This window comes from Dermacentor variabilis, chromosome 1 (assembly GCF_050947875.1).
Source record: "Dermacentor variabilis isolate Ectoservices chromosome 1, ASM5094787v1, whole genome shotgun sequence".
NCBI classification, from domain to species: domain Eukaryota; kingdom Metazoa; phylum Arthropoda; class Arachnida; order Ixodida; family Ixodidae; genus Dermacentor; species Dermacentor variabilis.
In genome coordinates this window covers 28,858,155-28,873,755 of record NC_134568.1, presented here as the reverse complement: position 1 = coordinate 28,873,755, position 15,601 = coordinate 28,858,155, and the positions used below count along the sequence as shown (strand labels likewise).

Genomic DNA, 15,601 nt, shown 5'->3' with positions numbered 1-15,601 from the left:
TTTTTCCATTGAGTGCCTGCGTAATGTGATGGCATTGTGGCCCATAATCCAAAAAAAAAAACTGAACTTTTTTCAAAGTTAACGCTTGCACCAGAAGCCGCAGAAGATTCTTCTGTAATTGCAAGAGCAGTCTTTACACTCTTTTTATCGGTACAAAAAAGGCCACGTCGTTTGCATACGCAAAAACCCGAACCTCATTAGTCAGTAATTTAGACCCTCGGAAATTTCTTTCTTTAGGAATCCTCATACAAAGCGGCTCTAAATACAAGTAGAACAGAAGCGGGGACAAAGGGCAATCTTGTCGTACTGATGATACAAGCCTCCGATCGGAGAGAGAGCAATTCACTATCAGCCTCGTTGAGCCATTAGCATAACATATCCTGACACCTCTAACGAGCAGGGATCCGATATTTATATGCTCTAGTACAGTAAGCAGGAATGAGTTATTCACCCTGTCGAACGCCTTAGCCAGATCTTAGAACTGAGGTTAAACAGCGCAAAAAAGACGAGCACACAAGGAAACAAATACCACAGACAAGCGCTTGTCTGTGGTATTTGTTTCCTTGTGCACTCGTCTTTTTCGCGCTGTTTAACCTCAATTCTAAGTATGAACCAACTAGCCCTCATCAAGATCTTACTAAAGCCAGATCTAGCTGTACCATCGCCACCTGTTTAATCCCCTCAGCTACACAATCTAGCACCAATCTGGCAACATGAATGTTCGTCTGAATGGACCAGACACTGATGCCACAAGTTTGATGATCACCGACCACATATCTTTTTACAACTTGCAAACGGTTAGGTAATACCTTTGCAACAATTTTACAATCCACATTGCATAAGGAGATACGCCGATATCCGTCCACGTTTTGCAATTTAGTCTCATCATGGCTTTTGGCTATAAGGACTGTGTGCCCTTCGAACATTGTAGTGGTTAGGTACCCTACTTTCAAGACCTCACCCGAAGTAATAGTGGCAATAAGACGGATCGAAAACACTGATAAAATTCGGCAGTAAGGTCACCCGGGCCGCGCGTCTTGCCCTTCGCTAACGAATCGATGCATGCAGCTACTTCATTATTATTAATGTTTTCATTTGTATAATCATAATAATCCTGATTTAACTGGGGCAGCAACGATACAATTTTTTTGGCAGCATCTCTATCCAATTGCTTATGGTCTCGAAATAGTTTTTGATAATGTTCGAAAAATGCTTTAGTTATTAGAATAGGCTCATTAACAATGATTCCACCCTACCCTATATCTAGTATTTGTTTAGACAGCCCGTGTCAGCGCTCATCAGCTAGGGCCCTACTGCAGGGCTGTTCTTCCAGGAAACACTGCTCTCTCGCACGCACTAGTGCACCTCTATATTTTTCTGGGCTCAAAATTTGTAACTGTGCCTTGATCTTATGAATATCCTCAATATAATGACCCGGTTGTAGACAATAAAGCTCATGCAATTCAGTCAGAAGTCTATAAAATGCTTTGTAATTACTCTTTTTTTCAAAGGCCAATATTGATGATTCTTCGATAGCTATCATTTGAGCTTCCTGTTTGAATAATTCCCACGCAGCAAAGCGTGGCAAGTCCTTGCGGCATGACACATGAGCTATAAGCTCAGTAACACGATTTAAGAAACACTCACGCGAAAGTAATTGGTTATTAAACTTCCACAGCTCCCAGCACACTCGCCGACTTTGGTATTGACGGCTGCCAAACGATGCTGAGACTATAGGCAATGGTCACTAAAAAATATAGGGTGCGCAGTGTAACCATAAATAAGAGGTAGCGCGCTAAGTGAAACGTAAATTCGATCAAGCCTTGCATGCGAGGTACCCTGGAAGTGCGTATATCGACATGCCGCCTTTTCATTTTCCCCAATGTCTACAAGCTGATAATCACATATCAGGCGTTGCAACGCATCGCTGCTTCGATCATGTCTCAGCTTCAGCGACGTACGATCTTGCGCGTTACATACACAATTAATGTCTCCAAAGAGGACCAATGCACGATCAGTACAGAAATGATGTTCTAGAGATAAGAAGAAACACTCGCGTTCACGTAACTTGTTCGGGGCATAAACACACACAAATCTAAAGCTCATACCACTGATATAATTATCGCAACTGATTAGGCGCCCTTCCCTATCGGTAAATAAATGTAGCAAATCACATGGTACATATTTTCTAACAAACAACATACAGCCTTCTGAAACGCCTACTGCATGGCTGACACAAACATTATGGTCAGATAGGAATGGAGCTAGAGCTACTTCTGTGTTTTTGTCGGATTCAATCTTTGCTTTTTTGGATAGCAGCAATACCTAATTTTCTATTGTGTAACAGATGAAGAAGCTGTATACTTGCCATCGCTTACTTCGTAAGCCACAGACACTTAATGTACCAAAAAGGAAGGGAAGAGCGCCCGCCATGATTACCTATGTAGATGCAGCGTTTAAACGCTGCTCAAGAGGTGCACCACTCCCTTCTTGATAAGGTTATGCACTGTAGACCTTTTGGTGCACATTTGCAGGAGTAGGTGTTCCCCGGAGCGGTTTTGTCAACTTTGACACTTTGGGAACGCGAGCCCCCTTTCCCCAAGGGGATGGATTGTCAGATGGCGCTGGACGCTGCTTAGCGACCTCGCACATCGATCCAGATTCCACTGACGGTGGGCGATGTCAGGATTGGGGGCTCAATCCCATCGCTCGTAACCCGTTGTCAAGATTGGAGTCCGGCATGAATTCGAAGGTAGCTGGCCCATGCCGTCGTCCAACTTATCCACGCTGAGGACGTTGATGAAGGGAAGGACTGCTTCTCATCGAGAACGAGGAATATGGGTTTATTTACAATATTTACATGCAGTTCGTCAGTCTAGCATGACTGCGAGAGAAAGTACGTCAGTCTAACACGACTGCTTGAGAAAGTGTCTCAGTCCAACATGACTGCTTAAGAAAAGTGTGTCGAGCATCCGCAGAACAGCGGCTTATAAGCACTCGGCCCCCCCTTGATTCCAAGGGGACAGAAACGTTCGTCTAGTCATCGTAAACATGCCGCCTCTCCCCGGGACGGCTCACACACACACACACACACACACACACACACACACACACACACACACACACACACACACACACACACACACACACACACACACACACACACACACACACACACACACAAACACCCACGCGCGCGCGCGCGCACACACAGGTACCCGGTCCGGAGCCGACTTCAGAAGGGCTTCGTAGAACTCGGAGCCGAGCCGGGTAGCGGGCCCGGGTAGCCATTGTCTTGCGTCTTGGTCGGCCCGTGGGAAGGAGCCTACGACGACGTTCCCACGGCAACTCCCCCACCCGTAGCAGATCAGGTCCGCATTGGGGAGTTCGGTAACAATAGTAGGCCCGCCGAACTCATTTCGTCACAACGGCGACGAGGCTAGAGCGTAACGGTGGCGGTTTCAGCACAAAGCCTGCTTCGTCAAATACATCCTAGCTCAAGCGACGGAGAGTGGAGGACGTGCGCATTGTTCCCGACACAAAGTCGACTTAGTCACGCCGTGACTAGAGGTTGGCGGCGGTGTTCTAAGATGAGGTTGCCACCGCTGGCGTAAATGGCTGGCAAACTTGCCCTGCAGCTGGCCGTTCTTAACAGCGCCTCCATGGCCCGGGAAATCTCGACTGTCTAGCGCAGATAACCGCTGGGCAGGAAGAGAACGGCTGGTGGCCAGGGGGTGATGTCTTGGCTCGCAGTAACCACTTGTGCAATGATGTCACCGCCCCAAAACATCCAACAAGGACAGGCAACTGCAAAATGAACCCCACAACACGGCTCTGCGCCGAGATGACGTACCATGGCTCTCACTTTAGACCCGCTAGGCTTCAAAAAAAAAAAAAAGAAACATAAGTGCAGAAACAAAAAAAATGCTGCATTTCGCTATGCCAATTTCTGAAGCAATTTCGTGCTGACAAATTCAGCAGTCATGGAGGGAGAGAGAGAGAGAGAATGAAGAGAAAGGCAGGCAGGTTAACCAGATATGAGTCTCCGGTTTGCTACCCTACACAGGGGATGGGGGCTAGGGGTTAGGAAGATGACAGAGAGGAAAACGCAAAAAAAGGAAAAAAAAAGAACAACACGCACATGGAGACACACACACAAAAGGCGTTCCAGTTAAAGTCGTTCACACCGACCGGTAGATCGCAAAAAGCGCAATCGCGCTTGCACGGCCTTCTTCTGTAACGGTAGGTCCTTTCGATGTTGTAGAATTCTTTTTTCGGATAGCGGTTGGTCGTCCAGTTGGTCAAGTTCGTGGCGAAGGCATGCCCTCTGTGGGCTGTACTGCGGGCAGGCGCACAAAATATGGCCAATTGATTCTTCATGGCCGCAGTGGTCACAGGTTGGGGTGTCGGCCATCCCTATGCGGAATGCATAGGCTTTGGTAAAGGCGACGCCCAACCAAAGTCGATATAAAAGGGTGGCGTCTCTATGGCGAAGCTGTGATGGCACTCGAAGACTTAGTGTGGGATCAAGTGAGTACAGTCGCGTATTTCTTAAATGTGGTTCGTTCCATTGCGAGGCGGTGCACTGCCGAGCAAGTAGGCGGAGCTTCCGTCATGGAGTCATGGAGGGAATCCTGCTAAATGAGAGGGGATCTTCTTGGCTTAATAAAATTAACACTAGTAACCCTAAAATTTAGGCGGGACCCTCAAACGCAGAATTCAAATTAGCCTGCTCAAACCATCCGCATTGCTATGCTATGTTGTTAGACTGAACAATAATGGCGATATTACGTTAGCATGAGAGATCTTGTGTTTTCTTTATTTCCTTTGCTTTATTATATAGGTCAAATTCATTGTATCTGTAATATCATGCTGAGGGTAGGCGCTTAGTCATTGCACAGCTGCACTTTCACTGCTTCACGAACCGGTGAATCGCGGACGAAAAAAAAAAATGGAGGACGCTTAAGCTTCGCCTTCAAGAGTGGAACGCGACAGCGTTCCCATCGACCCGCCAAGGGGTGTAAGACAAAGCGCTACGGCGCAGGGATCACTTACGAGGCGCCCCGCATCCGACTTTGCGCCCACCTATCACACGGAGAGCGTCGAGCAACGCAGCGTTCTGCGCGGCAACGAAACGTGCGCCTGAGCAAACGGAACGAACCAAAGAACTCGGTGTCTCGGAGGGGGAAACGATCTACGCCAGCCAAACGTCGTGATCGGCACGGGCAGAGAGATAGACAGATAGTAATCTAAAGAAAGGAACGGCGCTTGATTCTGCAACCCGCGTGGGAGCACGGCGAAGCGTCGCCAGGGGAGAGGGAGTCGGGGCCGCAGCGCGCCTGGCACCGGTCCGCGCACAGCACAGCCCCAATGCGCGCATGGCGCTGCCACCTGTCGGGGCAGCGCCGTACATTGAGAGGAGGGGTCTTCTGTGTTTGCCGCAAGATGGCTCTGCGTGTGCGGTAAGCGCAGAAGAAATGTAGCGGAAACGTACTTCGCTATTCGTGTAAATGCGACTTCTGCAAGTTACGTGCTCATAATTACCGATATACACCGCAGTATAACATTCTACGGCACGTTTTTAAGGCAACACCGCGTTCACTAAAAGCGCGTTTGTACCGATTTCAAGCATCGAATTCGTGGCTGAGTGGTAGCGTCTCCGTCTCACACTCCGGAGACCCTGGTTCGATTCCCACCCAGCCCATCTTGGAAGTTGCTTTTTATTTATGAAGTGCCTGCCATGATTTATCGCTCACGGCCAACGCCGCGGACGCCGACACCGACGCCGACGACACCGGCTTTTCTGCGACACGAGCTCCTTAACGCTATCGCGTTAAAAAGTCATCATCCTATGCCGGGTTTTGTTCCTTTTAATTCAGTGCGCTGCGGGCCAGCTGCTGCTAACATGCCATCTTCCTCTCCCATCAATTCAACCACCGACTGGCGCTAAGTGCCGATATAGGCAGTGGAGCCTGAAGAGAGGAAGGGCTGTATTGGACGGATCACGGATATGTCAGTAATCGCACCACCAAACATGTCGCAAACAACCATTACTGTAAATGCGTTCCATGAGTCGCTAAACAAATCCGCTGGGGAAGTAGCACGTATACAAATGAAAGTTACAAATTAATGTGTAGTGAAGGTTTCGTTAAGCCGGATATTATAGGACTAAGTGCAATGCGTACAACTGACGTTACTGTCATCCTGTACAGCGTGTAATATTACGCACTGTTTGTGTTTGTGCACCACACAGATCCCACTTTAATCTCGTGTAACGTTTATACTTATGAACTACACCGTTCACAAGTTATGCCGAAATGCAGACAGCAGTTGATGCGAATGCGCATTGTCAGACTTCGACGGAGTGATGTTAGGAGGACAAAGGCGATACTTGGTGCTTGTCGAGGGAGTAATGGTGAGGATAGGTGTACGCGGGGAGAAGTACCACGCGAACGACATCGGCAAAGCTTATTATTACTTGTCCGCTTCATTCTATCGTCTGTGGTCAACTGAAAGCTGGCGTAAGCGCATGCATGTGCTTTCGCGTTAACGTGCTATATCATGGTACCTACGGCGAGACGTGAAGCATGCGGCAAATGTATGAAAGAGCTACTGAGCGCTGTGAAGAGCGAAGTATGCTTGCGGCCATTTTTACCAACGAATGATGCAAACACGGTTAGTGAGTGCACTGCCAAATGCTATCATTTCTTGAAGTTACGTGGCTGGCGGTTGCAGTGATATATAAATATAATATCACCGCCCAAGCACTCCGTACAGATGGCTAACCAGCGAAGCTGAAACGTGCGGCCCCGGTGTCTATCACTGGGTTAATCCCAACGGTTCATTAAACAACGACTTCGTAGGCTGCCGGATCCTCGGTACGCAGTTTCTGGTTGCGCTCGGCTGCACGAGCCTGTTCTTGTCTCCGGGCTGCAGCATGGTCACGGCGTAGACATGCTCGTTCCCGGTTCTGCTCGCGGCGTAGCTGATTGAAACCTCCTTGCTCCTCAGGATTACGTATGACGCGTTTCCTACCCATTTCGAAGTCGGAGAGAAACTGCTGCGCACGCGCTCGGCTGAAACGGAGAGCAACGACGTCCTTACTGGCGCAGCCAGTCGCGTGCCTCTCTTTTTCTTTTTTCTTTTGCGCATGCGCACGGGGTTGCGCCGGAGGAGCTTTCGGCGTGCAGGCGACAGACGGACGGACGAATCGGCTAGCCATATCCAGCATCGCTGTAAAAAGTGGTAAAAGCCTCTACAGCGGCTATTGGCGGCGAGGAGTTACGGAGTCGCCATCTATCGGAAGCGCCTCGCTGGCGCAGTATGAGGGATCACGCGGCGCGCTCCTCATAGGTTTTGCTGTCAGCGCTCACTGAAAACACCACGCGCAAGCTCTCCCGGACATTTCCGTAAGTACTTTCGAAACGAGAGAAGTTTTTTACTGTCTAAATAATAGAGAGTTTTAGCTCAGCGGGTTTACGTTTCGCTCCGCTCGCGGTCTCCACCGTTGCGCCAGCGGAGCGGCTCGCGAAAAAAGAATTTTAGCCCGGCGGATCACTCACCCGCTCGAGCGGAGAGAGCGGGGCGCTCTGCTTCCCCACCTAGTGGTCCGAATAGGAGTTACTGAGAAATGAATTTGAATGACGCTTGCTTTTATAATGCAAGAAATGTTGAATAAAGATATATTACGTGTTCTCAGTACATTATTTGTTAATAATATACTGAGTACTAATGTACGGGTCAGCGCCGCAGTCGCCGTCATCGATGCAGAACTGCCGGCGTTCATGTTCGCGGCTGCCATCTTCCATTTCCCATACACGCCCGCGCGCGCTTACGCACGCTCGCGCGCTGCGTATACCCTCCGCTGGGGAGAGCTTTCCAGCGGGCGTAAACGCTGCTCCGTAAAACCGCTGGCCGCCTCAGCGTTGTGCGCATGCGCAGTCGTGTCTCCGCTCGCCCGCTCCGCTCCGCTGGCCGTAAACCCGCTGGGCTAAAACTCTCTAATAATCTTGGGCAAACTGAAAGCACACAATCGTTTACAGACGCTATCTCTTTACCGAATACGTGAACGCCACTGAGCGCGGTAGCCGCGATGGGGTCTCCCGAACCGGCTTCTTGCGTGAAGGCAGGTAAACACTGAGAGCAAACTATGTGAAATACGTTCTTACAGTGTTTGTATAACTAAATGGAGCGTAATAGAATGAAGCCGCAATGCAGCGATCGCGCAGATTCGCAGCGACCGACTGCGCGACTGCATGCTTGTCCGCGCACTGTTTCGCTTTCTCCGCGCGCGCGTTTTCGCACCGTGCCATGAGCTTTAGGCCGCAGAATATGAGCATTTGACAGTATACAAGGAACCATTATTGCGTGGGCGCTATCAGAGCTGTTCAAAAATAATTTCATTGTAGAGACTTCAACGCCTACGGGGACTGTGATGTGCCGTCGCGACGATTCAATCTTTTTTTCTTCTAAATTCTTTGACCTTTCAATATTATTTCTTGAGTTGCGTCGCACTGTATGTTTATCGGTGCTCTCAACGTGCAATTTCCCGCTGCTCCTTTTTTTTTAAAATCCAGTGCATTAATTCATAACACAAACATCACCATATGCCATGCTTTTTTTTAAATGTGCTTCTTACCGCTGCCTTTCCACTCCGCTGAACTTGCCAGTATCTATAGCATCGACAAATTCATAGATCACACCGTCATGACATTAGTCGGGCAGCGGGCTAGGGCGAGCGTCTCAGTGCGCGTTTTCAGAACATCGCAGACCGGGCGCCGTAGTAGAAATCTTCCTCGCGTCTGTGCTTGCTGCATACCCGAGTTGTAGCCGACGACTGTTTGCGGGTTTTATCTTTCGCAAGCCAAGCTTCACGCAGCGTCTTGTCCTGCGGACGTGTGAATAAGGCTGACACCGGCCTCCGTTACGTGCGTCCGGCCCTGCGGCACCGAGCAGTAGCCTATTATGTTGCGCGCCTTCAAAGGTAGCCACTACCTATTGTAGTGCTTTCAAGCGTTGTAAAGGAGACACTCGAAGCGGGAAAATTTCGTCACTAAATGAGGACCGCAGCGTACGAGGGGATTTTAACTCGCTTTCAGCTCGCTTCGGCGCTCCCGAAGCAGCCGACGCGGCCGCTATGTCCACGTGATCCCTCCTAGCACGTCACGCCGATGGTGGCGCCACATTTCCCACTGGTGGAGCTCGAGGCCAATAGCCGCTGTAAAGGGAAAACGATTGCGCACAGGCTTGGTTGATCTGACCTTATATATGCCGTCATACAGGACTACGCATGGGGATGGGCCTGGAAGAGATGTTTTACGTGGAGGTATAAGAACCTTTGGGCTATGCGGCGCTAAGTCCTTTTTTTTTTTTCAAATGCCACTCGGTTACACTGGCGGTCAGAACACGGATGAAGGAAAATGGTCTGTATGTACCTCGGGGAGTTAACTGCCACGCATGTGGCAGGCCGGAATCTAGGGAACACCTCTTCCTGTACTGGAGGGAGAGTATTTTTGGGACATCCTAGAAAGAACTATAAAGAAGGAATTGCCGATGGATGCATATGACATAAGGTTCTTTGCCAGTACCATGTGAAATAATGTACCGTTGATGCTGTCATGCTAACTGCTCGGTATAGCATTTAGAGGAAGCGCTTGGTTGTGACTAATGCAACGTGCTGACATTAGCCCAATTCGTCTGTATATCCAAGAACATAGCGCAATATCTTTTCGATTTTTCTAGACATCATTAACCTTTACTGGCATATCACAACCAATTGGAGCCCCTTTACACGCCTGAAAGTATTTGCAAGCTTCAGCGTCGACCAAGGATTGGCTAGCAGTTTCAAATATCTCGTAAATTTGTAAGTATTACTGTATTCTGTGTAAAAGCAGGCAAGAAAGATAGAATTGACTGTCGCCTAATGGTTAGAGAATCGGGAGTTTGTGCAGGAAGGCACAGGTCTGATCCGAGCGTTCAGGCACGTATTTGTGTGTGTGCGTGAGCGTGAGCGTGTGCGCGTGTGCGTGTGCGTGCGTGCGTGTGCGTGCGTGCATGTGTGCGTGCATGTGCGCGTGTGCGTGTGCGCGTGTGCGTACGTGTGCGTGTGTACGTGTGCGTGTGCGTGTGTGTCTGCGTGTGCGTGCGTGTGTGCGTGTGCGCGTGTGCGCGTGTGCGCGTGTGCGTGTGTGTGTGTGTGCGTGTGTGTGTGTGTGTGTGTGTGTGTGTGTGTGTGTGTGTGTGTGTGTGTGTGTGTGTGTGTGAGAGAGAGAGAGAGAGAGAGAGATAGCTACTCAGCAAGACAGCAGCAGTAGCTACCGCCTGGAAGTTCGCCTGGAAAATTTTCTCTTTAAAACGAGGTGTTGGTGACCAATCCCAGCAGTGGCCCGCACAGCGCGAGCGCAGACAGCATAACCTAGTGCTTGAAGATTGTGACAGTCGGAATCAAACAGCCAAGGAATACCTTGTCTGCTTCAATTACTTCAAGCGCATTTGCCATAGGCTTGGCTACCTGAAATAAATTCATTTCAATGTACAATTATTGGGAACCCAGGCAATGCACTTCTGCACCTGCAGGCGCTAAACTCCGGTGGATGTACCTTGAAAGCTACCTGCGGAATGTACCAAGTTCCACCAACGAGCATTTGAGTTATAGTTACATAATTGCTGCGTTCGAAAATATTTGTTAAATACTTTGTGAAGAACAAAAATACTTTCAAAAGTATTTATAATGGAGTATTCCGACTAGAGTGCAGTCTTTTCTAATGCCAATGCAACTGCAAGAAGAAAACAGCAATATACTGTAAGACTCGAGATACGGATGGCCATGGAGGTTGCAGCAAAGGCACTATAGATGCGCAAGCACAGTCTCTATGGCTGCCGACGATAGAAGTAACAAATATCTGTTCGTAACGGAGGAAGCATTGACCGTCAGCTGCGGATTAAAGAAGGTTTAGCTGCATGTATACTCTATACGAGTTCAATGTCTTTTCTTTTTCTTTTCCTTTTTTTTTTGCAGATGGGGCATCCTGTTTTCCCACCCATCGGACTTCACGCCGGTGTGCACTACCGAGCTGGGTGCAATGGCGAAGATCTACCCCGACTTCGAGAAGAACAACATCCGCGTCATCGCCCTATCCTGCAACTCGCTCGAGTCGCACAAGCTGTGGGTCAAGGTGAGCCACTTTAGCGCATCACTCCGCTCATCTTCTGAATCTATTTATGTGGCTGCATGATTGATTGATCGATTTATTTCGGAAACTACGAGGTACTTCTAGTAGCCGTGAGAGGCGAAAGGTTATTGCAGGATTAGCTCTGCTGAGTTTCGTTTTGTTATCCTGTAACGCTTGGTCAGAAGCGAGGTGACTGTCGTCTAGAAAGCTTAAAATTATACCGGGTGTTCCTTTTCTTTAAGCTATACAGAATTCTTAAAGGTTGACTGGGTAGACAGGATAAATATAATTCTTGAACCTGATTGCTCGAAGAGGCCCAGGTTACTTGCACAAAAAAATCGAATGCATATTCGACTAATTAACAAAACCTAACTAATTTTGTTTTGAACTACTTACTTTACGCCACATATTGCAATATACGAATTGTAGCCGGTGAGTTGACTAGGCTTAGCTACTTGGGTGTTTACGTCAGAAGAAATAGCTGGGCTGATCTTTTTTCTTTGTGTGTGTGTGTGTGTGTGTGTGTGTGTGTGTGTGTGTGTGTGTGTGTGTGTGTGTGTGTGTGTGTGTGTGTGTGTGTGTGTGTGTGTGTGTGTGTGTGTGTGTGTGTGCGCTCTCGGCGCTCTCGGTTTCGATGCCTGGATTGACGTTGCAATCATATTATGAATATCTCAAATTATATGCGGTAATCACGATTTAAAAAGAAAGAATTGCGGAAACGTTAAAATGTGACTGACTTCAAATCTACCAAATGAACAACTACCGCAAGGTTCTAATATAGATAATTAACGAATATTGCGATAACTAGTCTTCTGACGCATTATTAGCGCCAGATTATGCCCGCCTCACCTTACAACTCCTGCGCAAAAAGACCATGTTCGATACGCTCATAGACGTTTTATAAATATCTGTATAGTCTAAAAAATAACTTGTATATACTCAGCAGACGCCCACAACATTACTGTATTTGTCAGTTTGCGTTATGCAACAGCTTCCCACACATGAGCTTCCCACACGTATTTCCCGACTCATACACGTAAAGACATCAATTGACATTATCTTGTATTTTTTCTTTGTATATCAAAGGGCTACTACGTATCACACTTGATGTCAAAGTCACCACCAGTAACTTATCCCAAATCCCCTTCGAATGTGAAGGCCTCCTCGTCACTCGCGAGACAATAAGGGGAATCGGAGGTGAAAAGAGGAAGACGGAAACGAGGCACCGCGATTATAGCGCAAGACAGACATTTCTTCTCGCAGAATGCGCTCTCTATTCCCTGTCGCAAAACTTTACTAGCACAACAGTTTTCAATTTGTCATCACCTTCAAACTCGAATTGTGAAGCCGTCGAATCGTGTCGCTGACCAGGGATGTAATTTTTCTCCTCGTTCCTGCTTATGTTTTGCCACCAATCTGGCACTGAGTTTTTGTCGTCGTATAGCGAGAGTGCCAAACTAAGGGCAAATTTTCCCGCTATAAAAAAAAAAAGAAAGGCGAGTCCACCGTGGTTGACATCGAAGAAAGGCAAAGTCTCCTTGGGCACATTACTGTATCGTCTGGTTTGTTGTTTGGTGCAACGTTCTTAGACATACTTCAGTTTCGCAACTCCCTATGCGCTGTTTGGATCGCACCGCTGGTACGATCTGTTGGGAACTCGGCGCTGACGCCCGTGGTTGTACCTGGGTCGCAAGCCCCAAGGGTAGCGTTGGCCTGGCGGCCTGGGGTACAACTGGAAGCATCCGAAGGTCCCGGCAAAGCATGAGTCGACTGGTAACAACAAAACAACTTGTTTATTTTAACATCGCAAAGAGTTGGCGGTCAGGTTGACCGAAGTAGAGAGACGGGAGAGCACTTTACTCAACAGAAGAAATCGGAGCCCTCCTTTTGGCGTCCGGGGGCAGCTGTTTTTATACTCTCGCAGTTGAGGGCAAGAAGGAACCCCTCAAAAGACGAGCACGTGAATGTACAATGGGCTAATGGTGACGCACACTGTCGTAGCGCTGCCGTAGCACCATGTCGAGCACGATCTCGTAGCACCCTGTCGTAGCGCTGCCGGTCGGGCACAATGACTATAATGAGAGGATGATCCCTGCTTTCGCATCGCCTGGTTCGGGCACAATGACTGGAATGAGAGGGTGATCCTTTGCGGTCGCATCGCCGCAGTCGCGCCTGGAAACACCTGCCGATGAGCGTTGCGGCGACGACGATCGGGCCAAAATGTCTGCCGCCCCGCCGCAGTCGCGCCGGCAAAACCACGTGCGCAGGCGAAACGCAACAGACCGCCCCGCCGGGGGAAGGAGATCCCGATGGACAGGGGACTGCATCCGCTGTCCGGAGGGATGTCGCTCGATGATGCTCATAACCGAAGTCGGGCGTCCCTCGACGTTTCTTGAGCGCAGCGCACAGAGAAGGCCTCGTTCTCTCGTTCAGGTTCGCACGGGACACTGCAAAGTGACTTCGGGAGAGTTCACATTTTTGTTCTCGTTCCCGGCAAGCGTTAGAACTACGCTGAAACTCAACCGCTCAGTCAGCAAGCACGGCACAACCCTCACTAAGCCCTGCCAGGCTCTTTCCCCTTTTTATACCACTGCCTAGTTCCTTACAGTAGTCTAGCATCACTCAGAACGCGTCCACAAATTGAAAAATTGCACTAGAAAGCATATCATCACTTTGAAACACTAAACAAAAGCAATATGTTAAAAAAAATCCTGCCTCAGGAAGAAAAACATCAGTAACAAACAATTTTGAGGCTGATTCCTACGTTAGGGGCTTCGACTTAAGCCATCGGCGTTACCGTTGAGACTCCCCTTTTTGTAACGCACCTCAAAGGAATATTGTTGTAAAGCGAGGCTCCAGCGCAGGAGGCGGCCATTTTTGGGAGAGATGGTCTGCAGCCATTGGAGAGGGCAGTGATCCGTCTCAATGATAAACCTCGAGCCGGCTAGATAGCATGACAATTTCTGAACGGCCCACACGAGACACGCACACTCTTTCTCGGTGGCGCTATACGCCTGCTCACGACTGGACAGCTTACGACTAGCATACAGGACGGGGTGTTCTACTTCTCCATTTTCCCGTTGGCACAGTACAACGCCCATGCCTCGCTCACTAGCATCGCACTGAACAACGAACCCTTTTGTATAGTCTGGCGATCGTAGCACAGGCTGGTTTGTTAGGGCACTCTTTAGGGCGCTAAAAGCTCTTTCCTTTGTCTCGTCCCAGACGACTGTTTGAGGCTCTGTTTTTCTTAGAGCATCCGTCAGGGGAGCCGCGATATCAGAGTACCTAGGGATGTACCTCTGATAGTAGCCGGCGACACCCAAGAACGACCGAATATCGGTCTTGGTGCGCGGTTGCGGAAAGTCTCGCACAGCGGCCATTTTTATTTCAGAGGGGCGGCGACGACCCTGACCAATCACGTGACCGAGGTAGACAACCTCGGCCTGTGCTAACTGGCACTTAGGAGCCTTGACTGTCAAGCCCGCTTCGCGCAGGCGGGTTAGCACTGCCCGCAAGTGTGCCATATGCTCAGACCAGGATGCGGAGAATATCGCTACGTCGTCTAGATACGGTAAAGCGAATTCTTGCTGTCCCCGCAACACTTTATCCATGAGACTTGAAAAACAGTATGGCGCGTTCTTCAAACCAAAACTCAACACTTTAGGACGGAATGTTCCCATTGGTGAAATGAACGCCGCATACCTACTAGCCTCTTCTGTAAGTGGAACCTGCCAATAACCCCTGACAAGATCTAGGGTGGAAATAAACTGAGCGCTACTAACTTTCTCAAGGCGCTCCTCGATGTTAGGGATCGGATAAATTTGATCCTTAGTGATGGAATTAAGCCTGCGGTAGTCGACGCAAGGACGAGGTTCCTTGCCCGGTACCTCAACTAAAATCAAAGGGGAGGTATAATCACTCTCACCTGCCTCAATAACACCGAGCTGTAGCATTTTCTTTACCTCAGCCTCCATAATATCGCTCTGGCGGGGTGACACCCGATACGCCTTGGATCGTACTGGCTCTGTGGAGGTAAGTTCTATATCATGAGTAAGTACAGAAGTCCTACCAGGCCTCTCAGAGAACAGACCTTGAAACTCTTGTAATAGCTGGTGTAGTTCGGTTTTCTGCTCGGGCGACAGCGGTGCTTTACTGATAAGGTCACTAATGACTTGACCGGTGTCTTCCCTGTTCGTCACTGAGCCTAGTCCCGGAAGCTCGACCGGAAGCTCTTCAGGAACGTTTACCATCATGCACACCACTGCTTCCCTTTGTCTATAAGGTTTGAGCAGATTACAGTGGTAAACTTGCTGTGCTTTCCGCTTTCCTGGCAGACTTACCACGTAGTTAACGTCCGACAGTTTCTGAACAATTCGTGCTGGGCCCTCCCACTGCACGTCTAGTTTGTTGTTTAGCGATGTGCGCAA

General features: G+C 49.0%; 1 protein-coding gene across 1 annotated transcript in view; it reads left to right on the top strand.

The window, feature by feature from the left end:
- LOC142576106 (peroxiredoxin-6-like) overlaps positions 1–15,601 on the top strand; it is a 184,721-nt gene that overhangs the window by 66,025 nt on the left and 103,095 nt on the right. The window contains exon 2 of the mRNA XM_075686059.1: positions 11,018–11,174. Within this exon, the coding sequence (XP_075542174.1) occupies positions 11,018–11,174 (157 nt within the window). The remainder of the gene's footprint in view (positions 1–11,017; positions 11,175–15,601) is intronic.